At 57.5% G+C, this 23342-nt stretch overlaps 4 protein-coding genes across 4 annotated transcripts; 2 read left to right on the forward strand and 2 right to left on the reverse strand.

The window, feature by feature from the left end:
• Positions 1-38: 38 nt before the first annotated feature.
• On the reverse strand, positions 39-482 carry B0I36DRAFT_237683 (HotDog domain-containing protein; the record flags this gene model as incomplete). Its single annotated transcript, XM_046149548.1, has 2 exons — positions 39-182; positions 258-482. Coding segments are annotated over 2 exons (369 nt in total), but the record flags the coding sequence as incomplete, so codon positions are not given.
• Positions 483-1512: 1030 nt separating this feature from the next.
• B0I36DRAFT_314254 (Phytoene synthase) lies at positions 1513-4071 on the reverse strand. The gene is made up of 3 exons (XM_046152738.1): positions 3700-4071; positions 2708-3637; positions 1513-2650 (listed from the first exon to the last, which is right to left on the reverse strand). Exons 1-3 carry the CDS (start codon positions 3720-3722, stop codon positions 1813-1815), a joined length of 1791 nt encoding a protein of 596 aa, XP_046016650.1. The 5' UTR covers positions 3723-4071; the 3' UTR covers positions 1513-1812.
• Positions 4072-7164: 3093 nt separating this feature from the next.
• On the forward strand, positions 7165-9031 carry B0I36DRAFT_359210 (phytoene desaturase; the record flags this gene model as incomplete). The annotated part of the gene is made up of 2 exons (XM_046158099.1): positions 7165-7201; positions 7284-9031. 2 exons carry the CDS (start codon positions 7165-7167, stop codon positions 9029-9031), a joined length of 1785 nt encoding a protein of 594 aa, XP_046016651.1.
• An 11316-nt stretch (positions 9032-20347) lies between these two features.
• B0I36DRAFT_67444 (ketopantoate reductase PanE/ApbA-domain-containing protein) lies at positions 20348-23295 on the forward strand. The gene is made up of 3 exons (XM_046163194.1): positions 20348-20880; positions 20986-21418; positions 21484-23295. Exons 1-3 carry the CDS (start codon positions 20682-20684, stop codon positions 23156-23158), a joined length of 2307 nt encoding a protein of 768 aa, XP_046016652.1. The 5' UTR covers positions 20348-20681; the 3' UTR covers positions 23159-23295.
• Positions 23296-23342: the final 47 nt, after the last annotated feature.

Genomic DNA, 23342 nt, shown 5'->3' on the forward strand with positions numbered 1-23342 from the left:
TCGCGTGAGCGAGCGAGCCAGCGAGTGGGAGAGGGCTGTCAGTACCGATCAGCGATCGGGCCCAGCTTGACCCCCTTGGGCACGACGAACAGCGCCTTGGCCTTGACGCAGACGGTGCCGTCCATCCTCTCGAGCGAGCCCACGACCCAGCGCTTCCTGTCCCCCTTGCCGTTGCCCTTGTCCTTGTCCCTACCCTCGCCCTTGCCCTTGCCCGCACCCTCGACCTCCTCCTCCTCCGGCAGCGGCACCGGCCGCACCCGAATCACGTAGAACCCTTCGGTCCGCGTGGGCGCCTTGTAGTCCATCTCGAGGTTGGCCGTGACGCCCGTGCGGGCGGGGAACATGCGCACGGCGCACCGGCCGAGCGTCTCGTCGAGCACCGTCGCGATGGCCCCGCCGTGGACCACCCCCGGCCAGCCGGCGATCGAGGCGCCCAGGTACACTATGCTGACCAGCTCGTGGGTGGCCGGGTTGTGGAAGATGCGCTGGTACGCGAGCGCGCGGGAGCCGGAGAGGGTGTGGGCGGTCAGGGAGGGGCCGGATGTGCCTGCTGCTGTGCCGGTTGTTGTTGTTGTTGCTCCTGCTGCTGCTGCTGCTGCTCCTGTCGCTGGTAGTGAATCGGGAGAGGAGGAAGAAGAAGAAGGTGTGAAAGCCTCGTAGGCGTCCCAGCTCTGCCAGGCGGGGTCGCTGGACAGCTGCTTGTGCAGGGGCAGCTTGGCGGCCTTGTCTGCGATCGCGGCGAGCAGGTATCGGTCTTTATCCGTGCCGGGCGCGGGCAGGTCGGGCGGCGCGAGGGCTGCTCGGACCGCGGACCCCAGCGTGCTGCCGAGCAGGAGGAACGCGGCGCCGAACAGGATCCTGCGGCGCGTGCGGCGGCGGGACTGCTGCTGTTGCTGTTGCTCGTGTGAAGGCGGCGGAGGATGAGAGGAGGGCGGTTGTTGTTGTTGCTCTTGCTGCTGTTCGGGATGATGTGGTGGTGGTGGTGGTGGCGGCGGCGGTGGATGCGAGTCCTTCCGTATCGAAACCGTTGTTGCGACTGTCTGGATCTGCTTCGAGCGGGATACGTGTGTAGTTTCGGCAGCGGGGCACCGTGACGACAGCAATGGTGGCGCAGACGTCGTTGCGTAATGTGACGATGAGGCGAGGGCGACGCAGCGACGCGGGGCATGGCGGCGCCCGGCCGCCCGCGCGCAATGAACTAGCATGGCTGTGCTCGGCGGTCTGAAGAAATGTTCCGAGGAGCGTATGCAGTGGGATTGATCGCGGGACGAGGAGCTATGCTTGACGTCGACAGAGCCTGAGATGTGCCAATGTTGAAGCCAAAGATTGTATGTACGAAGTCGCAGGCGATCCATTGCCAGGTGGGTCTGGGCCCGGTGTGTGCTCCGGACCCGGAGCCAGAGCCGAGGCTGAAAAGGTGCCTGCTGGCCGGCTCTACTCGATACATCCCGCACGTTAAGACAGAAACCATAAATCGCTCGCCGTCACGATTTACATAAATAGGCAGTACTGTCACTATTCCAATTCGTTCTTCATTAAGCTACCAACCGTGGTCGGTGTGCCAGAGGTCTATGTGCAAGAATAGGGTTCAAAGCAAGTGTGACGCCTCCCAGTGGCAGCGTCTAGATTGGTACCCAAGGGTGAGTGGGAAAGCCGCATGCAATGGTCCAATGGCCCAATTAAAATCCGCGTGGCACCAGAAAGGTTTGTGGAATGAGATCGTCGGACCCAGCCAGGAACTCAGTCACACCTCTTCCCAGCCACAACAGCAAAACACAGCCCTTCCCCCTCGAGTCAGCTCCTGATAGACTCTCAGGCGTTGAAGAGCCCCTTCCAAGCAACCCATATGCGTCTCGAGCGCGGCACAGTGGCCCGCCCAGGCTTCGACTTCGACATGACGCCGCTCTTCTCCCTCAGCACGCGCCCAATCTCCATGTAGCTCTCGACAGCCACAATTAAGGGTCCTCGAACATCGTCGGGTAGCATGTTCATATCTGTGCGTGACGCCGCGTACTCCTCAAAAGCCAGGTTCAACAGCCTCTGCCGCAGCTGTTCCGCCAACGGCTGATCAGGATTCTTGATAATATCGGCCGGAGTAACATCGTTCTCCTTCAGCCAGTTGTTGGGGAGGTACACACGCCCAATCTGAGCATCGACCTTGATGTCACGTGCAATGTTGACATACTGCAGGGCATGCCCCATGGTTTGCGCAGCCTGGACCAGGGAGGTCTTGGTATCCTCGGAGACAACGTGGGCGCTGTGGTGAAATACCAACCAGAGGCAGAGCTCACCGACTGTGCTGGCGACGCGGTGCGCGTACAGCTCGAGCAGTTTCTCGTCGTTGATTGGAAACTCAGGCGCCCTGCCATCCTCGTTGGTAAAGCAAAGATCCATTTTGAAGCCCTCCAGCAGCTCGTAAAGCGGTCCGCTAGGAAGAAGCTGGGTGGGTAGAAGCTGGAGCGCAGACCGCGAAGCCGGAGGAAACTCTTGTTCTATGTATGACTCCAGCTCGCCGCCATTGGCTCCCGCCTCCGCCTTCTTGCTATAGGCAAGGTCGAGGTACCCGGTCAACTTGGTGATCCAGTTGAGAGCCTCGGCTTGGCTCTGCGCATCGTCGACCAGGTCGTCCGCGACTCGGCAAAAGGAGTATCTGAAACATCTGGTTAGTGCCCGACTGGAATGGGGTGGTGTTCTCGTGACGGCTCACAGCAGAATCAAGTCAGTCCGGAGGCGTCCACTGAAGACGGAGCTCGCGAGATAGAAGCTGCGGCTTTTGCGACGCAAAGTGCAAACAGCTTCCTGAATGCCGCGAATGCGCTCCATGTTGTACTTGGCCGGGTCCACTACCACGGCGCTCACCACGTCGAGTGGGCGGATATCGTTGGGCTTCGACCCAGGAACAAGCTCGGGGAAGGTGGTAAGCACAGCCAGGCCTCGGTCAAAGGCGACCATGCCAAACACAATGAGCACATTAGTGACGAGGAAGAAGGTTGCCTCTTCGATCTCGAGGCTGCCCCAGAGACACCACCCAAGCTTGGTGCCAGACTCAATGGCCCAGGTACCGCGGCCTAGGGCAAGCTCATCGACTACCCAAAGGTAGAGTGTCGGAACAATGATTGGCGTCGTGATGCAGATGGTTGGCAGGTTGAAGATGAAGTAGCCAGAAAAGGTCCAAGTGAGGAGCAAGAAGGGACACGCCCAGACGAGAATGAGTCCAAGGTACGTGCCCTCGCCCCCCTTGATCACAAGGAAGGCGCCCACGGCAATGCAGATGGCGAGAAAGAACTGGCCGGCCGCGCGAGCCTGGCGCATGCGTGTTGTCGCGCTGGCCTCGTTTGTGAGGAATTGAGGGTGGAAAGTCGGTTTGTTGAGCAGGGTGTAGAGCATTGAGGTGATGTAAGTCTGTATAATGAAGAAGAAGAGTTCCTCGATGGGGATCGCGAAGAGCCTGGGGCCAATGATGGCATCGGGCGGATATGTCCAGATTCCATGTTTTATAAGGTACGAGTCCCAAGGCACGGTTGCGACAAAGGCAATGGTGCAGAGTGCCGCCGTCTTGCCCAGATCAAGCCGCGTCAGAAGCGGCTTGAGGATGAGGGTAAGCACGGCGGCCAATGTTATCGTGTATTTGAGATGTCTAGAAAAGTCCGCAGCGTTAACAGCAGCACTTTCCGCGGCGGGGCATGTGGCGGCACTTACACGACGGCATAGTCGTACGCCATGATGGGCAATAGAGTGGTTTTCTGATTTTCCTCGTGGTCCGGATCGGATGTTGTAGCCTCTTAAGAAGAGCTGTTGCGCTGGCGGGCGACTGCGCAATAGCAGAATCCTTGTGGTGAACACGCGGCGCAGGTTGTTGTCCCGGCAGATATCATTGACTGGACCGGGAGAAGTCGCCCTGGATTGATCTGCACGCGCGCCAAGTCGGTGATAACCCACACCGAGCTCGAGGACAAGAGCAGCAGTAGGACCGTGTGAAGCTGGGGAGAAAAAGGGAAGATACGAGAGCAAGAACCAACAGATGGAGCTCGGGCCGGGACGGGTTTAGAGTTGGGGCCAGCAAGTAATATTTGACAGCTTGGAGAAGGGACTTGGAGGGGGGGAGGATGCAATCGTGGATGCGGCGCCGATGCGTGTCATGGATGTCGGCAGGCGATCCACTGGTTGAATGCGAGCGCGTGCAGGGGAGGCGCAACCGTCAAGGGGGCGGTTTGCAGGCAGGCCTAGCCAGGCATGGAGACGGAGACCGGGGAGGGGAGGTACCTGAGCGACAATTATGGCCTGCGAGGCAGAGAGACTTTTGTGGTTGCAATGACGGCGGGATGATTAACCGCCATCCACGGCCGCAAAGCGCCCGCGCGCAGAGGCCGGCCCTGTGTTGACTTGCAACGCCGCCCCGTTTACCTGATCCGGCAAAGGCGCAGCCTGGGCGGCCGGGAGGGTCGGCGCAATCCAGGGCAGTCGACCGCCATCAAGGCATCATGCATTCGCCCTTCGGACCCCGAGCACTCAGGTGGCAGTCTGTGTTGAGCTGCTGGTTCTGCGAGGACATTGCAATTCCCCGACGCCAGGACTCATGAGATCATAGACTCGATGCGTGGTGGGCACAGGCCGCCCCGGCTGAGCCGTCTGAGACCCTGCAAGTGAGCGGCACTAGCAACATCCATGCCGGCACCATAACTTTCTGGACGGCACGAATCGACACAGAGGCTCTGCCGCACGCCAGCCATCCGCCAGGAACGGCACCGCCTCGCTCGCAATGCGAGAGCGTCGTCGTTGCGCCGCCGCACGCGCGTGGAAACCCTAACCCTTTTGCAGTAAGCCCTGGCGACTTGCCCACGGCCGCTTGCTTCCTACTAAGCGACGACTCCCCCGGCACTGGCACTGGACGCCCAGTTATCCTATGCCAGTGGACCTGCAGCCAAGTGCTGCTCGTCCCTACCTGCTCGACAGTAGGACATGAATGCACAGTCGAGGTGTCTTGAATAAGTGGTTTTGGACAGGGAGGCCAGGCTGTGGGCATCCAGCAAGTGCACAAGGCCAGCGCACTGCTCGATCTGCTTGGGGAAGCCAAGGCGGGGTCCAGCAGCGTGTGCATCGGCCGTCTGGTGTCCCAAGGACGCTACGGACGCGGCTTGCAGGGATTCTGAGTCCATGGCATTTCTACCAAAGACGTTCTGCAACCGCACTTGTCGATCGTCGAAGCCATCGGCTTCGGAACCCGGCCATCTTGGCACGCCGAGCATGTGGGGCCGGCCAATACTGGCCGGCATCGTCCAGCCCGAACTGGTCGCGTTTCCTTGATTGAGTGCCTGTTTGTGCTAATCACCGTTCACAGTAGTGTTCGAGGCTGCTGCCACCGCCTATATGTGCGGTGATAAGCTATCTTCTTGCGCACGAAGTAGATAGACTTCCGCACCTGAGGCAGGTGGAGTCACAGACATCCAGAACAACCCTCTTTGTAGTCGCTGTTTTGGTTGTTTCATGGAACGCAATGCACTGGTTCGCCGCTGGCAGCGTAATCAGCGAGCTGGGCATTGGTGAAAGGGTCTCCTGTGGAACACGGGTAGAGAACATATCCGAACGGGTCCGACAGGCCACGTTGCCAGGAGACTGGCCCCTTGTTGGGGTGGCAGTCATGTAAATGCAGAGAACAAGATGAAACCCGGCCGAGAAAGGTGCTGGCAGTCCCGAGCGAGGGCGACGATGCTTGTGAGTATTAGTGGATGGGCATTTGTGGGCCGGATTGGGCATGGTGCCAGGGGCCCATGCCGGGCGAGGTGATGGTGGATCGGCAGCCAGACCCCAGATCGACCGTTGAGGATGTTGACGCGAGCATCGCTGGGGGTTACATGTTATTTGTGTCTCGTGCTTGGGCTCAAGTGCCTGCCTAGTGTCGAGGCCGGGAGGGGACACGAGGAATGGTGGCAGGACGGAGGAGTCGGGCCCGATTTGACCGACGGAGCCGGAGGGTAGTGTGGACAGGAGCGAGTGCGAGGGGCCGCCGGGAGTGGGATCCAGGGCACCGCGACCTGCGAGGGACAAGATGAAGCCGTGATAGCGATGGACGAGCCAGCTCCGTCGCAGTGCGATGCGTGGGTGCAGAGGGTAGGGAGGGCCCTGGCGAGCTGGGTGGGAGGCATGCGCCTAACTCGAAAGGGGCTAGCCCAGCCTGGCACACGGTCGTCCCCCGGCAGCTCCCCACAGGAGCTTGCAGCAGTGATGATTCATGACGGAGCTGGCTGCGACACGATGCCCGGCCGGCCCAGACCAGGCACCGTCGCACGGGGATGCTGTCCAGCGAGCAACAACTGAAAGACAGGTAGACAGGCAGGCAGGCAGACAGACAGACAGACACTGGTGCTGGGGTCCTTCACATGCCAGCGCAGTCTAGTGCCTGCTCCATCCATGGCCGGCTCGTGCGGATAGCTAGGCCCTGCCTGGGGCTATTCACAGTTCGCCTGCCGCAGAAATCGTGCCATCATGGATCCATGCCTGGCGCAGTGCATGAGGCTGCGCTCGAGATGATACATACATATCTGTATCTTTGCCTCCATCCATCGTGGGCACGTCCTGGTGCTGCGTGTTCTGGCAAGCTTTGGCTTTTGCACAGTCACAGCCATTCCTGACCCAGACGACAACAGAGGAACCACAAAACAGGAGGCCAGCGCTGGAATCCTTCTCTTTGCAAGTTCTTGAACTGCTCTCCATAATTACTCGAAATGTAAGTGAACTCTGTCTCCCCCCCGCCTGTCACGATCGCGGGCACAAGAGGGCCGGCTGCATGCGACCCCTAGCTCGATCCGGGCGCACGGGCGGTGCGCCACGGGAAGCTGCCCATCGACATCGGCCATCGGATTCCCATTCTGCCCCGCGCCCAAGTAAACATGCATACCCTGTCCAGCATGCGACGCCGGAGTACTTCTACCTCCAGCATCCAGCTCCTCAATCCCGTCTTGCCGCCGTCCTTTGTCGAGCACTTGCTGCAACTTCCGACCTCACAGATAGCGCATCCTGACTGTCTTCTTTCCAGCTTCATCCTAAAAATAAGCTGTGGAGAACTGTGCTGTTTTAGCTTCGGGGCCACTGACGGCAAATCCCCAAGAACGAGCACTGCATCGCAGTGTCGCGACACCACGAATACACTCAAAATCAACACACACTATGGAGAAGCAAAGGCCTAGAACGGCCATTGTTATCGGTAAGTAGCAGAGGAGCCTCAAAAACCCTCGTCGGAGTCGGTGCCGGGACTCAATTGCTGACTGACTTGTCTCTCAACGCAGGCGCGGGTGCTGGTGGTATCGCAACGGCAGCCCGCCTCGCAAAGGCTGGCTTCGACGTGACCGTGGTGGAGAAGAACTCGTTCAAGGGCGGGCGCTGCTCACTGATACACCATGAAGGCTGGCGATTCGACCAGGGGCCTTCGCTCCTGCTCCTACCCAAGCTCTTCATGGAAACTTTCCACGATCTCGACACCTCCTTGGAGGACGAGGGCATTGAGCTGCTGCAGTGCCCCACAAACTACAACGTCTGGTTCTCCGATGGCGAGAACTTTGAGCTCTCGACCAACCTCGCCAAGATGAAGACCCAGATCGAGCGCTGGGAGGGCAAGGACGGCTTCGACCGCTACCTCTCCTGGCTTCGTGAGGGTCACGACCACTACGAGCTCTCCGTCACACACGTCCTCCACAAGAACTTTACTCAGTTTATTGATCTCTGCTGGCCCCGGTTTGTCTGGGCTGGCATCAAGCTGCACCCACTCCACACCATCTGGAACCGCACCAGCAAGTACTTCCACACAGAGAGACTGCGCCGCGTCTTCACCTTTGCCACCATGTACATGGGCATGTCGCCCTTCGACGCCCCGTCCACATACTCGCTTCTGCAGTATACAGAGCTGGCAGAAGGCATCTGGTACCCACGAGGTGGCTTCTACGCCGTCCTTGAGGCCCTCGTCAAGGTCAGCGAGCGGTTCGGCGTCAAGTACAGGATGAACGCCCCGGTCGAGCAGGTTCTCATGCACACCGATGGCGTTACTGCTCGCGGTGTCAAGCTGCAGTCCGGCGAGGTCCTGACCGCCGACATCGTTGTGGTGAACGCAGATCTCGTCTATGCCTACTCAAATCTGCTTCCTCAGACTCCCTCCTCGCCTGCCGTCTCGTATGGCAAGGACCTGCGCAAGAGAGACGGCTCTTGCAGCAGCATCAGCTTCTACTGGGCTCTGAAGCGCAAGGTGCCGGAGCTCCAGACACACAACATTTTCTTGGCTGACGAGTACCGCGAATCCTTTGATGCCATCTTCGACAGACAAACCCTCCCCAACGAGCCCTCATTCTACCTCAACGTCCCTAGTCGCATCGATCCAACAGCAGCACCCGAGGGCTGTGACTCTTTGATTGCTCTGGTTCCGACAGGTCATCTTCTCGAGTCCAAGGGCTTCTCTGCGCAAGATAGCGCTCAGAAGGAAGGAGGCCTTTCCCGCACGAATGAGGACTGGCCTGCCCTCGTTGAGCGAGCCAGACGGGAGGTGCTGCGAATTGCATCGGAGCGCACGGGCTGCGAGAACATTGGTGATCTCATCACCAACGAGATTATCAACGACCCGCACACCTGGGAGGCTAAATTCAACCTCGACAAGGGCTCGATCCTTGGTCTCTCGCACAGCTTCTGGAACGTCCTCTCGTTCCGCCCGAAGACGCGTGCCAAGGGTTTCAAGGGTGTCTACTTTGTCGGCGCGAGCACACACCCCGGCACTGGTGTTCCAATCGTCCTGGCGGGCGCCAGGATCACTAGCGAGCAGATCCTCTCCGACCTGGGCATGGCAAAGTCCATCCCCTGGCACGGCGCCAAGTACGAAGGCAAGATCCAAGACCAAGGCGTCAAGCAGAACCGCCACACTAACAAGCTTGACGTCCTGCGGCCAACGTACGACCTTGTCAAGCTTGGCGCGCTCCTCCTGCTTCTCGTATTTTGCTGGTTCTTCCTTTTCAGGAATAGTCAAATTTTCCAGCAGAGGATTGTTCTGCACTGAGTATTGCTAGCTATGAACAGGGGTTGAAGAAATTGCTGTCGGCAGTGGTTGTTTGTCATCGATAATATCCCAGGAAGTGGTTCTTACGACTGTCTTTTGGTCTTTCTCAGCGATAGAATTAGGAATTAACTCACCTCAATGAAATTTCAGGAGAAGGGTGTCTTAATGCAGAACTCCTCGTGTGAAAGACTCTACGCCTAGTGCTTGTCTCAAGTAAAGCATGCGTCCGTGCCGAGGGGAGATACAAGCCTGACTAATACAACCTGAATGAATTTACGAAGGACTTGCACTTGGAACCTAGTCATACTCACCAGCAACTTTCGATGTTTTTCTCCGAATGTTATGGTGTTAAACGAGGTTGATTGGGAACGAGACCGTGGAACACAATCTCGACTCTCAAGGAAATCTATGATCATCTCTGATTATGTATATATCAAGATTTCCCATTCTGAATTTCTCTGGCAGTGAGTCATCGACATATAGGTTCAAGGTTTTGGGGGACTCCTGGGATCAGGTTTCTTCAAATGTCTTCTCCGTCAACTCCACTCTCTTGGCTTTTTTCCTTTTCAGTTAAACACTTTAGCTTTGTTTGGCGGCTCCTGCTAATAAGCGTCATCAACTGTCTCTCATACCTGGCTCTTCATAGGGCACGATGATCCATCTCTGCCTGCTGTTCAACTCCGCCTGTGGCCTTGGAATTCCTTCCTATAAGCTAACAAGCGAGGCGGGGCAACTTCATTGGTATTCGAGCCGGCGGATTCTTACCAAGCAGCGACTCGATCTGACTCTCCGGATTGCCCTCTCCTCGTTGGTGGGTCAGAAGCGCTACAGAAATGACATGACAAGTCGGGTGTGATTTTGACACTTGCGTTACTCGTATTCATTTCCCTTTGCACTTTCTCACGATGCACATGATACGGCGGTGCTTGACGGTGTGATCAGGATGATACAAGAGTCATCTTCAGCGCTGTTTCGCAACGCTGGCTTTCGCCAGAGGCTTGTGTTGTAGACAGCGTTGGCTCTTGGTAAGAATGTGCTCACTCGCGCACACGGAACATGGGAGACGAGTGTAGAACATCCCTATCCTCAAACTACCGCTGCTGTCAGTCTGGTTTAGAGGCTCTTTTGGGAGGCCCTTTGCCAGCCCCTCTCAGCAGTATTCTGGCAGTGCAGAGCATTGATGGACTGGACAGCACACAGGCCATAATACACAATCATGTAGAGAGCCCAGGTGAAAGGACTACTAAAATATATCAAACTCTCAACAAGTTCCATGGCCCGCTGCTGCTGGCTGTGTTGAAGTAGTCTCGGCTTTCGTTTCTGCACACACGCAGTTGTCCGACTAAATATGGTAGTCTTGCTTCATTGAAAAGTAAATCATAATGCCAGTGCATGGTCAATGGCAACTGGACAAGAAGCCGAGTGTGCAAAGCTGCGAGGGCTACATTTCTTGTAGCATGCGTTTGAATAAGACTATCCACGGGATAATCGCGAGCTTTCACCATGACCGATATGGTAATAACCCCAAAAGTCGGCGGCCGTGAATCAGATAGGTTCTAGAGGCACAATACTCCTCTCTCCTTATGCCGCTGCTGTTGCTAGCAGTCTACTAAGTGTTTGGCGTGTGAACATACGCGCCGTTGGACACACAATTCGAACACTACCATGGATCCATCCTTTCTCACCTCGTCGCTGCTGCTGTGCCCGGGAAGCTGAATCCAGACATAGCTAAGATAGAGCTCGCTTCTCCAATATCAGGAGTCTCGCAGCTCGGCAACGGGATCGCGGATCAAACACTGAACCCGCCAATCCCATCGCCGTCATGACGCTCCAAACACATCACCTAGTCGCAGCATCTTCTTCCCCATCTCGTTCTGGCCAGTGGCCTCTTTGCGTGCGCGCTTGTAAATGAGAGATGGGGAGAATTGATGAAAAGATGCTGGGCTTGGGCGCTCGGAACAGCGCGTCGCCGGCCCAATCAGCTTCACAGCCTTCCCAGCCTTCCCAGAGGGCGCGGCCCAAGTTGTCAGCCCTTTGCGAACAAGGGACCAAAGTCTTCCCAGTCAAATACGCGCGCAGAGAGGCCCCTCCCGCCCTCCAGTAATGAGAATATCTCGTGGCAAACTGTGCATATGCAGAGTTTCCCTGTTTCCATTCCACCGCCCCTTGGGCGCATCCTACTGTATCACACCGTACCATCCTTCTTCTGCGTCGTCGTTGGCTGTCAGATGAGTTCCCTAAGTTATTGCCACCCCAGACTCTTTCCCCCCATATGTGTGTATGTGTGTATGTGGGTGTGACAGGTCAGCAGAGAATGCCGAACGGGGGAATTGGCCCTGGTCACGGCGTCCCCCCGTCCACACAACTCCCGTGGCAACAGGATCGACAATCAATACATTGTACATACATGAAGGGATCCCGCCCCCCGGGGACAAACAAGCCTCGCAAGCAACTCGTGAAATAAGAGTGCATATGCGCCAGCAGCAAGGTTGTGCTAGACCAAAATAGCCGGCCACTCACACACAGCATCGTCCACACACACACACACACACCCGCGCCACCAGGCACAGGCAGGAGGAACTTTTCCAAACGAGACCCCGTACTGTGGAAGGGTCCCGGGGGAAAGGGCAGGGGCCAAGGGGGGAAAGGCAACGCAGATACATCTCCGCCGAGATCAGAGGCCGCCCAGGGCAGCTGTGGGATTACCGCATCATGACGACACCCCGTTACCGCGGAAGATTACCTTGTATCTGCTGTACATCAGGTACATCTACTAGTGGTCACGCAACTTGTTACATGCAGAAAACTTGCTCCTAGTTATGTACTACTAGCTCGGCGCCCACTGGACGTGGAGAGGGCTAGGACCACCACCACATCGAGCCGTCAATCGGTCAATGCGACGACGCCCGTCTTGGCCAGTGCCCGCCCGCTCCCCTGCACCACTCTTTCTCCAGCGCAGACAGGCAAGGCTTTGCCAGAACTAGGTCATTCTTCACGACAATAGAATTCAAATGCCATCAGGGGAGAGAGCGGCCCAGCGGACTAGGGGGGCCGTCGTCTAGCAAATGTAAGCGGAGGCGGTTGGAGCTGGGAGCCTGGAGCTGAAGCTGCCGCCCAGATACCACGAGCTATTAGCTAACGTATGCTACTAGCTAGCTCGCTAGTTGGGGCTCACCCGAGTATAATAGTGCCTTGCATGTATCAAAGTGGGCACATCAATAGACCAGAGAGCAAAGTGCTGCCAAATGGAGAAAAGCAGCCGAGTGATCGGCGGTGTGCTCTTTTCCACCGACGAATATGGCGACCCCCCTGGTCCTGGTCCTGATTTTCCGATTTACTGCCCAAGTGACATAATGCTGCTGTGCATGGGCCATCGAGATCTGCATATGGGGAAGTGCAAACGACGACGACCCCGGACCGACCCGACTTATCGAGAATGAAACTCATCCCGAACAGGGCTGGGCGTCATTTCTGAACCCACAGGCCGGCTCGACAAGGGGGGGCGCCGTCTTTTCTTTTGGACGTCATGTTTAGCTTCTACTCGAGGCTTTGTGCCTGTATTTAGGGGGGCCACTGGAGGTCAAGTTCCTGGCTGGACTGACAACGAGATTGCGAATCTCTTTGGCCGGCAGATTGCTACTTTCACCAGTCAATCATTGCACCCGAGCCTCGCCGAGCTCCCACTTGGCCGCTCCTTTACAGCGGTCAGCAACTTGCCACTGGCTTGATCCCGTGCCTGCTGATACTGGAGGTCCGAACATTGCTTCGACCAGAGCAGAGATGGGACTTTTCTCAATCCTCCCGTAGGTTAACTACGTACGTACGGGCCTGCTTCTTGGCCAGTTAAACCGTGCCCACCCCTGACTTTCATCTCTCTGCCCTGCGCTTCCCATGTGGTTGGCCGAGCTTTCGGCACTCTCCGCAGCGGACCAGACAGATAGCTTCCCAACGGCCTGTCCCGGTGTATTTGCCCCGGGGGGGGGGGGGGGGGGGGTCTGCTCGTTCAAATTGTGTGGTTTGTCCCTGAGCCAAATAAACCGCCCCTCCCCCATGTAGACAGCCCGCGACGTTTTCTCCGGATGCTACTCTGCGGGCAAATCATCAGAAAATACCCTTGGGGAATCACGTCGTCGCCCGTGCGCCCTCCATATGAGCACGCGATGTCACCCACGACTGGACAGTGAACAGTCACCCCTAGGGTCCCAACTGGACTAATTCACCAATCAAAGTGACGGGCAAGCAACCGAGCCGGCTGCGTGGGGGATCCGTTATTGACGGATACATCTGCGCGCGCTTGGAGGATTAGCAGACACGACTTATAATGTGCCATTTGGGTTGAAAGAAGCGAGCTCCTGGTTATCGAGGGGTTTCCAAATAAAGTCGCCGAGGGGGCAGAGCAGGCCGATGAGCTCCGAGATATGGGATGAAGAAATACTCCCGGAGCAGATTGACGCTGCAGGAACAAGAACAGACAGAGAAACAGATGCAGACACACGTAAGCGAGATGCATATGCGCGCTGTCCATCCCTTTTTTTATTTTTTATTTTGGTATCCCCTCCGTCGGAGAATTCCTTGTCCAGTGAAATCGGGAACGATGACGGAATATGTCGCCAGGGGTGCAGATTCTGCTTGGGGTCACCTCGTGGCTTCACCACACGAAGGCATGCCGTGGGAGCGATCTTGTTTATGGCCTCTGATTCAGGCACAGGGTCTCTCGGCAGCAAAACTCACAAAGCCTAGATAGTCATTTGTCGTTGTGCCAGACCTCTGTCCCCTTGCAGGTTTCTTGCGCGGTACGTTGAGACGAGCCCGCGTTTTCAGTCAGTGGCAGATATGCCGTGGATGCTACCCCCCGAGTGTTCTCATCGTAAAGGTAGCGGGTTTTCATATACAAACATTGCCCCTGGTACGAGTTTCGCAAAGCGTCGATTGCAGGGATGACAATGACAATGTCGACCATACGTCTGCATGCCAGAAGGTGTTTGTAAGACGCCGGTGCCATTCGCATCGCCGCTACATCCGACGCCGTTTAAGACGATCGCGCTTTAACCAGAATGACTACAAGTCCTTTGACACCCTAGTATCAAGGCATACGAACAGAGACTGTGTCAGGGCAGAGCATGCCAAGCCTCGGGCTGGCACAGGGCCGGTCGGGAAATCCTCCAGACTGTGACTTTTGAAATGGGAATGCTGTGCCAGGACATGACAAGGCTGGCATCTGCTTTCTTGTTTGCAATCGCTGATCTGTAGTCTGGCTGGAGATATGTAGTGCGCATCGTGGGCCAGCACTTTGGCGCTAAGCAGAGCCGTACGGAGCTTTGCACCCGAACACCACGCCACAGGCTGCTTACGTCAAGCAGCCGCCCTGGGTCAAGAAAGAGTATGGCCGAGCAAGCGAGCGAGTGGGCCGGGATGGAAGGCCGTGCAGACTAGTTTTGTCACAGAGGCCCAGATAACATCATAGACAGACCACTAACTGAGGCTCGATTCTCACAACGTTCTGAACGGCAGCCACTCGACTGTGCTGTTGCTGACTCGAGCCCATTTCTGAACTGGACGGGGAGACGACGCGGGGGGGATGGGGACGGACGGCGAGCAGGACGCGACAGCATGCGAATCTTGGAATTCCGCATGGGCCTCTGGATGGGCAAAATGGGACGAAACTGGGCCCGTTCGAATCATCCAGTCCCCTACCCTCGTCCATGCATGCCTGCCACGATAGACAAGGAGGGGCAAGCGGCAGTGAGGCAGGGGTTGCTTGATCCTAGCCGTGGCATGCGCTTGAACATGAGCGGACCAGAACCGGCCACGCCTTGCCAGGATTTGACTCGCGGCACGGCTGGCTCTGGGTAAGCGGCGGGTTTGCACCTCCCCTAGGCGTGGAATTTTGAGTCGGCGTTGCTCCTGGTGCCTGGATGTCGCGTGGATCGAGGATCTAGAGGGGGGCCCACGCCAGCAAGCCGGCCAATCGGTGCGCCCAATTCGAGGGCCGGACTCCGCCTCCGTCGGGCCCAAGTGCACACTTTGTTCAACCTTGTTCTTGGGCTGGCGAGGGCCAGGGTCTCTGGAGATCGAGAGGATGGAGGTCTCATCGACGTTCCGATCCTGGGACCTGTCGAGCTGTGCGGGCTGGATAACCCGGGCCAAGGCAGGGTGAACAGGGGTTCCAGAACTTGCTTGCAAATCCAGGCTTAGGCCAAGGCACCAGCGATATTGTCTTTTGGTGTCTGGTGGGTGCACGCCAGCACCATCTCATTCGCCTAACAACATCGAAGCTCCCCAGCCCGCCGCCAGCCGCATTGCGACATGCTGGTCGCCGAGGCCGTGGATAATTAGAGAACTGCTCACCATCTTGCAGGTTCCGGCCCTGGGTGGCCGTGACCTTGATTGACTCTGCCCAGCCGTCGGCACATGCAATTCTGCGTGCGGACAATCCTGGACTTGCGACGCTCCTGTTCCAGGAACCACTTCAGGTCCTGCAGGCGCAACAGGCAGGCGGCACAGAGATAACAGCCCGAGACAATGCCGCTGCTGTATCTCGACAGCCATGTCAGCATCTGCGGGGGTATGGAACTCGGGGATCACCTCAGGACAGGGGCCACGGCTGATGTGCAGAGCTTTAATTTCCCATCGACAAGCGCCTCGACAGGCCTCAAGCTCTGCATACTCCGACAATCCCGCAAAGCAGAGCAGAGTAGGCATCACGAACCGGCCCCATGTGCAGACCACCACTCGTCGCGTGCCAGTGTTGGAGCGCGTAAGTGCACATCAGACGCCAAACGGCAATCCTCATTGTCCGCGAGCATGGTTGGGCAAAAAGTAGTTCATGGGGTGTAGTTTTCTGTACGTTCCTGATCACCGGACCCTGCATAACCACGGGTCTCTGGGCATCAATTGCTTGGTATCATGTTGGAAGGTCCTGAACAGGCGTAGCCCGCCTCCTCACTCTCTGCTGGCTTGGGCCAAGACCAAGGCCGAGCCAGCTTGATGCCGATAATCATCAACCTCGGCAAGGGATAGGTCGCCAGTCCCTCAAGTGTCAGCCCGAATTTATCAGCACTTTGCCCGGCACGTGCAGACGACTGTGTACCACAACCTTGAAGCCCCGTACTTTGGAAACCTGGCGGGGCAGGTGAGAGTACTGGACCTGGACTGGACCAGAGCATCGGTGACTGTCCTGTTCTGACTGATGCAGCGCCAACAAAACGGCGCCCCGCGCAGCAACGAGCGTGTGACGACAGATTGAACCGGTTGGGGTGGGGGAACTCCAGTTGATAACAGGTTAAGGGCCGACTAACCAGGGGTCGGCCAAGTTTGTCCGGAACACTGTGTGTATCCGCTCCCCACGAGGCGCAGCGCGGCCTAGGTACCCGCACGACGCACGGGCTGGCCTGAGCGGACCGGGTCAATGACGTCAATGACAACTGTCAATTCAAGTGACTGGCTAGGCACCCGCTATCCGAGATTGAAACTCGCCTGTGCAGATGCCAAATATGCTGTTAGCAGACATGCGAGACCTGGCATGTTGAAGGCTCGGATACGATCGGTACCTGGTGAAACTACCCGGTACGCCTCGTCGCGACGAAGGCCGAGCTGAGACAAAGAAGCTTTGTTTGTGGACGCGTCGAAAGTATGCTCGGCTTCTGGCGCGGCTGTGGCGCCGTGCTCGGTTGCAATATCGTGAACACTGGCAGCTTGTCAGTCCCGGTGTAGTCATTGCATTCGGCACAACCGCAGGATTCCATACTATTTCATGTCCATTTGCTGCTTGTGCGTGCACGGCTGCGCATGCCTCATCAAGTTGTCGAGCTTCACCATGATTTCGCCAACAACTTGCCAAAGGCGGCTCGACTCAGTGTCGTGGAACTGTATGGCTGGGAGGGCAGGGGATCCGGCCGGAGAACTGGGCTAGTTCCTGGCAATCCGTGTCGCCAAGATACAGGGGAGTAGCATGGCTTTCCTTGGAATCGGATCGGACCACTTCCTCTTTTCAGCAGCTTCTCAGCGTCCTTTTCCCGGTCAAGGCATGAACTGTAGGTTCCTTGTGCGGCGTGTGCCTCTGGGAGGACTTGTTCTCCACTTGATAGAGTGGGAATCTGCAGGCTTGAATGATAAAGTTAAAGCCGACTAGGGGCTGTCCTCGTAGTACCTACTTGCTCCACCCGTCTAGCTTGCTATCCGCTGGTTCCTGCCGTTGGAGTCAACCGAGCGGTCTTAGCGACGACGCAACCCGTTGCGTGGTCGTCTCGCGCGTCTGTGGATTTTGAAGCCGAGAGCCTGCATGGGGAGCAACCTTCTTGAAGAGATACAGACATGACCCGGCACGGTGGGCCTTGCGCACGGTGTGCATTCCTTGATCTCGCCAAGCTTTGTGCGTCATCTATTATCGTCCATAGAACAATAACGTTTGGGTGGTGCGTTACTTGTGCGCGCCGCCAATGCATTTGCGTGCTCCTGCGGGCTGTTCGTCACAAAACGGTGTGTTTTGCCTGCTGTTGGCAAATAGCGCTTTGAACATATTTTCTGTCCAGATATGAGACCGAAGATTCCGCTGCATCTGCCGTCCTTTACAAAAACACTGGACGAGACGAGTACGGAACACCCCTTTGAATGGGGGGGTATGCGGTGTGGTGCGGCATCCCTGGCAGCAGCGACACGCGTCTTGACGGAGGGTGGGGCCACCGGCTCCGGAGTGTACACAAACGATCGATGATCCTCGAGCGGTGATCAAGGGTTCTGATACAGTGTAAAGTAGACGGCACGCTGAACGATGGCCGCTCGGCTTGTGAGTCTGGGAGACCAGTCGGAACAGCTGATCATGTCGTGTTGATATTCGTCGATGGCACCTGTGAGGTCGAGGCCAGCGAGGCGATGATGGAGCTGCCAGCAACGTCGGCTGGGAGCAGCGCTGCACGGAAGTGTTGGTTGGAAGGGATGTGTGACCACGATGGAGCCTGCCTGCCAAAGGTGTTCGACGCTGGCTGGTCCCAACCGGCAAGAAGCAGGTGAGCAGAATGCTGTCGTGGCACTGCCCCAGCTCGTGTGCCTGGCTATTATCCTTGGCATGATTTACGCAGGATCGCAGTCCTTGCTGCTCTGCAGCTGATGATGGGATCTGGGGCAATCGAGCTCGTGTTTGCGTGCCTGCGGGCTGGCTTTTATTATTGATCAGCACCAGGCGGACACGAACGACACACATACACAATGGGCGTGATATCCCCTTGACTGTACGGAGATATGTAGCATGGCCGCACCTCGAAGGCAGACTGACATCTTTCTTCAGTGCGCCGGCAAGCCCACTCTCAACTGTCGGCATGCGCCGTAAGCAGAGCCCACCGGGCCTGACCCATCCCTGCTCCAGCCTCGACGCTGGTCACAGCAGGACGACAGCGCAGTTTCTGTTGCAAGCTGCGGCTACGCTTTCTAATGCAGATCCATCCAGCGCTGGGCGTGTCGCTGCGCCTGCCCGCCAGCGCATATTGCTTTCTTGCCGTGTTGATCGCGGCGTCAGAACAATAGCGTCGTGTGTCATCGACGTACTCGGTCGTGCTGCACCGTTGTGCCGTGCCTGGGCGGCGTGGCGCAGACAATGTGTCGCCCCCCCTGCCCTGGACATGCCCGCCCAACCGCCCGCCTCCTGCCACGAGCGCTTGTGCCTGCTTCATCCCTAGCGGGCAGGTATGTGCCCCTGCCAGTGCGCGCGAGATGCCTAGTGCCTGCCCAGTGCTTACCCAGTGCCGCGCTCACGGCTGTGCTCACGGCCGGCCCACCCTGTTGTGCAGAAATGGGGCCGCCACGTCCGCTTGCTCGTGTTGGGGTCTGGGCAGTGCTCGCCTCTCCCGCGCCCGGGCGGAAAAAGAGGTCACCATCATCCGCGCTCCCGGTCGTTCCCCCAAGGCAGCGAAAATTGAGCCCTGTACGATTCATGCGCTGCAACCAAGAGCGGCGACGACAGCAGCACCAACAGCAAGCACTGCACTGCGCTCCATCGCTTGCTTGCCCGCCCACCCGCCGACTTCCACGAGCCATCGCACGCACCACCACCACGTCGTTGTGCTGTTCCGCATTGCATTATCAGACCGTCTTGCTCTCGACCCTTCTCCCTCTGACCTTCTCACCACGCTTGCTCGTGACAGCTCTCTCGCTGCTGCACGACCAGAATCACACCTCCCGGTCCACGGTCGTTTCCATATCGACATTGCAGTCCGGCCACGCGGCCAAGGCCATGACGGCACCCACATACTGAACCTCGCTAGCCTCCACGGCTCGACCCATCGTTTCCGCCGCCCTGACAAGGCCTTTTTTTCCCTCCACATCCTCGAGATTGGCATCGTTCTCGTCTGGACCGCACGACCGACCCTCGCACAAACTGTCCATCTGACAGCCCTGTCGATCCTGAACTCGACCCAGCACCGAAAACCGTTGCCGACGCTCGTTACACACTCCACATGCACCTCGGGTGGACGTGTCTTTTTAACCCCCAGCAACATTTCTCGACTTGCCGAGAAGAGGAAAAATAAAAGAAACCAAGCCAGCACTTGCTTTCATGCGGACAGGGATCCAGGGTACAGGAAAGACGAGCAAAAGCAGAACAACTTCGAAAGTCAAGCGCCCGGGCACAGCCTCACAAGTACCGAAGCTCGACAAACACCATTGCTGCTGGCGATTTCGCGTTCAAATTCGCACTCAACTACTGGTCCAGAAAAGTGGTTGACATTTCAAGCCTCAGCGCCCACCGCAATTCGCTGGTGTGGACGGCGACTGCATTCCAGCAACGCCCAAAACGCAGTGCTAGCGAATGAGCTTTGCTTGGAACCATTTGGCTCGCCGGAACCCCCGGACTGGGCTCTAATCGTCCACGCCCACTCAGGCTCCACGCCTCGTCAATCCCCCCCAAACGATCTTTCGCGCGCAGGTGGCGTCCATTTTCATCAGGCCACCACCCATTGCACCCCAGGCTCGGCCGCACTCTGCTCCACCGGGCAGGCATCATTTCGACCTTGCAGGGGAGGCACGCAGTATTGCTTTCTCTAGTGCAGCTAACCAACCACGGTGTCGAGCGTCAGTGTTACTGGCGTCGATTGGCGATTCCAACACATTGCAGCGCCTCGTCCTGACGCAGAGAAGCTACGCGACATCACTGGCTCGCAGAGCTGCCCTGCCGGCAGACCCCAGACTAGCAGCTTGTCTGGTTGTTGTCATCCTTGTGCTTGTGCAACTCGCGCGCCGTCCAGCACAACATGGCTCCAGTGGCGCCCCGGCTGAGGGTCCTCTCAGGTTCGTCATCGCTTTTCTTTTCCCATCACCGCATCTTACCCTGTGCCTATTTCAAGGAGCCCGTCGTGGGTTTCAGATCTCCTAGTGCAACCCAGTCCGTCGGACAGACCCGCCAGCCTTCCAAGCTGCCAAGTTCTCCCTCCCAACTGCGTCCAAATCCGACCGATTGGCTATTGTTGCAGCTCTGTCGCGCGCCCTGGACCAGCCCTTTTAATTCCTGCACATCTCCCCCTCCCACACCCACGCATCTCGTCCCCCTCCCACGCCGGAAGCAGCCATTCTCCTACGACGTCCGACCCAGTCACTGCCATTCCTCCCTCTCTTTGGGGAACATTGCGCACCGCGCAGGCCTTTATGCATTCTGGTGCTCACCATGGCTGAGACCTTTGAGCTAATGCGGGTGTGCTCAGTGGGCGGAAACGCGGTCTCTGCCTTTTTATCATGGAGACTACAGGCTACCAATGCCTGCGATGTTACACTCGTCTGGAAATCCGGCTTCGAAAGCGTCTCCCAGTACGGTATCTCCTTCCGGTCAGCGTCTTTCGGCAATGAGAGGTTCAAACCCAGGCATGGTAAGTGATATCCACATCTCACCAAGGATAACGAGTGATGGCACTTTTGCATAGCAGTTCCGGTTGCCCTCGTCGACTCCTGACTGACACACGTCTTGTGCGCAGTGGTTCAAACGCCAGAAAGTGCATCGCAAGTCAGAGAAGGCGCCTTCGACTATGTCATATTGTGCATTAAGGCTCTCCCAGACGTATACGATCTCGCCTCCGTCATTGACTCGGTTGTCACACCCCAACACACGTGCATCTTGATCAACACAACCACGACTCTCGGTGTCGAGGCTGCCATTGAAGAGCGCTTTCCTACGAATGTCGTTCTATCACTCGTTTCCAACGCCGAGCTCACACAGCTAGGAAGCAGCGAATTTGAACACACCGGCTCAACCGAGATGTGGGTTGGACCTGCGAACAAAAACAGCAACATCCCTGTCTCTATCCAGGAGGACATGGCGGAAGCTTTGGCCATGACGCTCAGCACTGCCAGGGTTGACTGCAAGGTGTCGAAGAACATTCGCCAACAACAGTTCGAGCGAGTCATCGGGTATGATATACTTTATGCTGTTCCGCAAAGCAAAGGCCTGAAGCTAATGTTTGGTGATCGTGCAGCCCCATCGCCTTCCACCCTGCCAGTGTCATGTTCGACACGGCATCGCACAGCGCGCTACTAGAGAAGACGGGAGTGCGGCAGCTCGTATCGGACGTCATCGACGAGCTCGTCTCGCTCGCTGCCGCCCAGGGCTGTGAGCTGCCACCCACCTTCAAGGAAGACACGATCAGAGAACAGACCCAGCAATCAGAAACCACTAGCATCATGTGGCAGGACTATGTGGCGCGTCGGCCGATGGAGGTAGAGACATATCTCGGTTCGCCCATCAAGCTTGCACAAAGCTCGGGCATCAAGTTGCCTCGCATCGAGACTCTGTACGCCATATTCCACAACCTGAACATCGTAAATCAGACGAAGCCCAAGGAAGCCCCAGTGGGCTATGGACCACCCGCGCCAGGGTCCCCGACGACACAGGCACCGATGCCTCGCATGCCAAACGGCCCACCTCGCCCAATGATGAACGGTATGCCCAATGGGCAAGGTGCCGGACCACGGCCTCCGGGGCCTCAGGGTCGCCCGCGAAACTCGTCGAACTATTCAGCACCGCCACCCGGCATGCGAAGACCTCCTCAAATGAATGGGGGACCGCCTCCCAATGGCTTCAGACCCCCTATGAATGGTGGCCCAAACGGCTACCCCGGTTCTCGCCAAGCTTCGAGGCGCGGATCTCTCGAGGAACATGACCTCGAGGAATTCAGCCACCTCGTGATGTATGGCGAGGATGGCGCGGATCCAGCAGATGCGGGTATCCTCTCAATTCGTGAGCGCGAGCTGCAACTTCGCCAGCGCGAGCTCGCACTGAAGGAGCAAGAGATGAGAATGCGGCGCGGGCCACCACCTCCTGGAGGACCGAGACGGCGAGGCCCTCCCCCCATGCGAAACGGCCCCATTGATGATGACGACGAGGAAGATGACTATTTCGACCCAAACTCAGCAACGACCCCCATGATCGATCCCGACAACTTTGACATGATGAGTGTCACTTCCCGCAAGAACCGTGGCAAGGCACGGCCGGCTCAGCAAGGCGGCGGCCGCCCGCACTTTGATGGCATGGAAGGTGCCGCCGTCGCTTCTGCTCGCAACAGTCGTGGCTGGCGACCAGGTTTTGCTAGAAACCGTTCCAGCCAGGTCATGGACTCGTCTATACCCAACCTGCATGACAACATTCTCGACGATCCTCTCATGAGCTGCTCGTCGAATCGCTACGGCAATGTTGATCGTGGCCAGATGCACCAAGGGTCACGGGCCAACTCACTTACTGCGTCGCATCTGCACGAGTTTGCCGCTGGTGGAGGCATGAATGGTGGTTATCCTCGACGTGCTAGTCAATCTCCAGGAAACCCATATAGCCCGTCTATCCGCGGCGGAAACGGCAGGCCATCCCCTCCCAATGGCTTTGGCGGTCCAGGCGGACCTGGCCGGCCTTCCCCTCCTGACGGCATGAGACAGCCAGTGCCCCGTTATCCTCCAGGGAACGGGAATTCGCTTGCGCCACAACAAGTGGAACAGCGAGTTGGAGTAAGCACTCTTCAACCACCAAAACCCAGAACCGTCCGCAGTCTGACTGGAAGTGCGAGTGCCAGCGCGGAGAGTGGTGATTCCACACCACATGACTCCGAGCCCTCTGCCCACAGCAGCCAGAGCAGCCTCGGCGCGCAGCCTGGCCGCCAGTGAGCAGACTTGTACGAGCGAGGGATCACAACTGGATCCCCTCGACGTCAGACGAATAAACACCTGCTGCCACAAAAGGCATGTATATATCGACGCTCGGGTCGCAAAAGTGCGCCCGCTTGATTTCTTTGTTTCCGGCAGCAATGCATTGGGATGCGGGTTCCACCATGTCCTATTGGCTCAGTTC

Source organism: Microdochium trichocladiopsis (genome assembly GCF_020744255.1).
Source record: "Microdochium trichocladiopsis strain MPI-CAGE-CH-0230 chromosome Unknown B0I36scaffold_2, whole genome shotgun sequence".
Classification (NCBI taxonomy): domain Eukaryota; kingdom Fungi; phylum Ascomycota; class Sordariomycetes; order Xylariales; family Microdochiaceae; genus Microdochium; species Microdochium trichocladiopsis.

Coding starts and splice junctions, on each gene's coding strand:
- B0I36DRAFT_314254 (XM_046152738.1), bottom strand. CDS start 3,722: ATGGCGTACGACTATGCCGTCGT. Junction 3,638..3,699: donor GCGTACGACTATGCCGTCGT/GTAAGTGCCGCC, acceptor GGACTTTTCTAG/ACATCTCAAATACACGATAA. Junction 2,651..2,707: donor CGGACTGACTTGATTCTGCT/GTGAGCCGTCAC, acceptor CAGATGTTTCAG/ATACTCCTTTTGCCGAGTCG.
- B0I36DRAFT_67444 (XM_046163194.1), top strand. CDS start 20,682: ATGGCTGAGACCTTTGAGCTAATGCGGGTGTGCTCAGTGGGCGGAAAC. Junction 20,881..20,985: donor GAGGTTCAAACCCAGGCATG/GTAAGTGATATC, acceptor TCTTGTGCGCAG/TGGTTCAAACGCCAGAAAGT. Junction 21,419..21,483: donor CAGTTCGAGCGAGTCATCGG/GTATGATATACT, acceptor GTGATCGTGCAG/CCCCATCGCCTTCCACCCTG.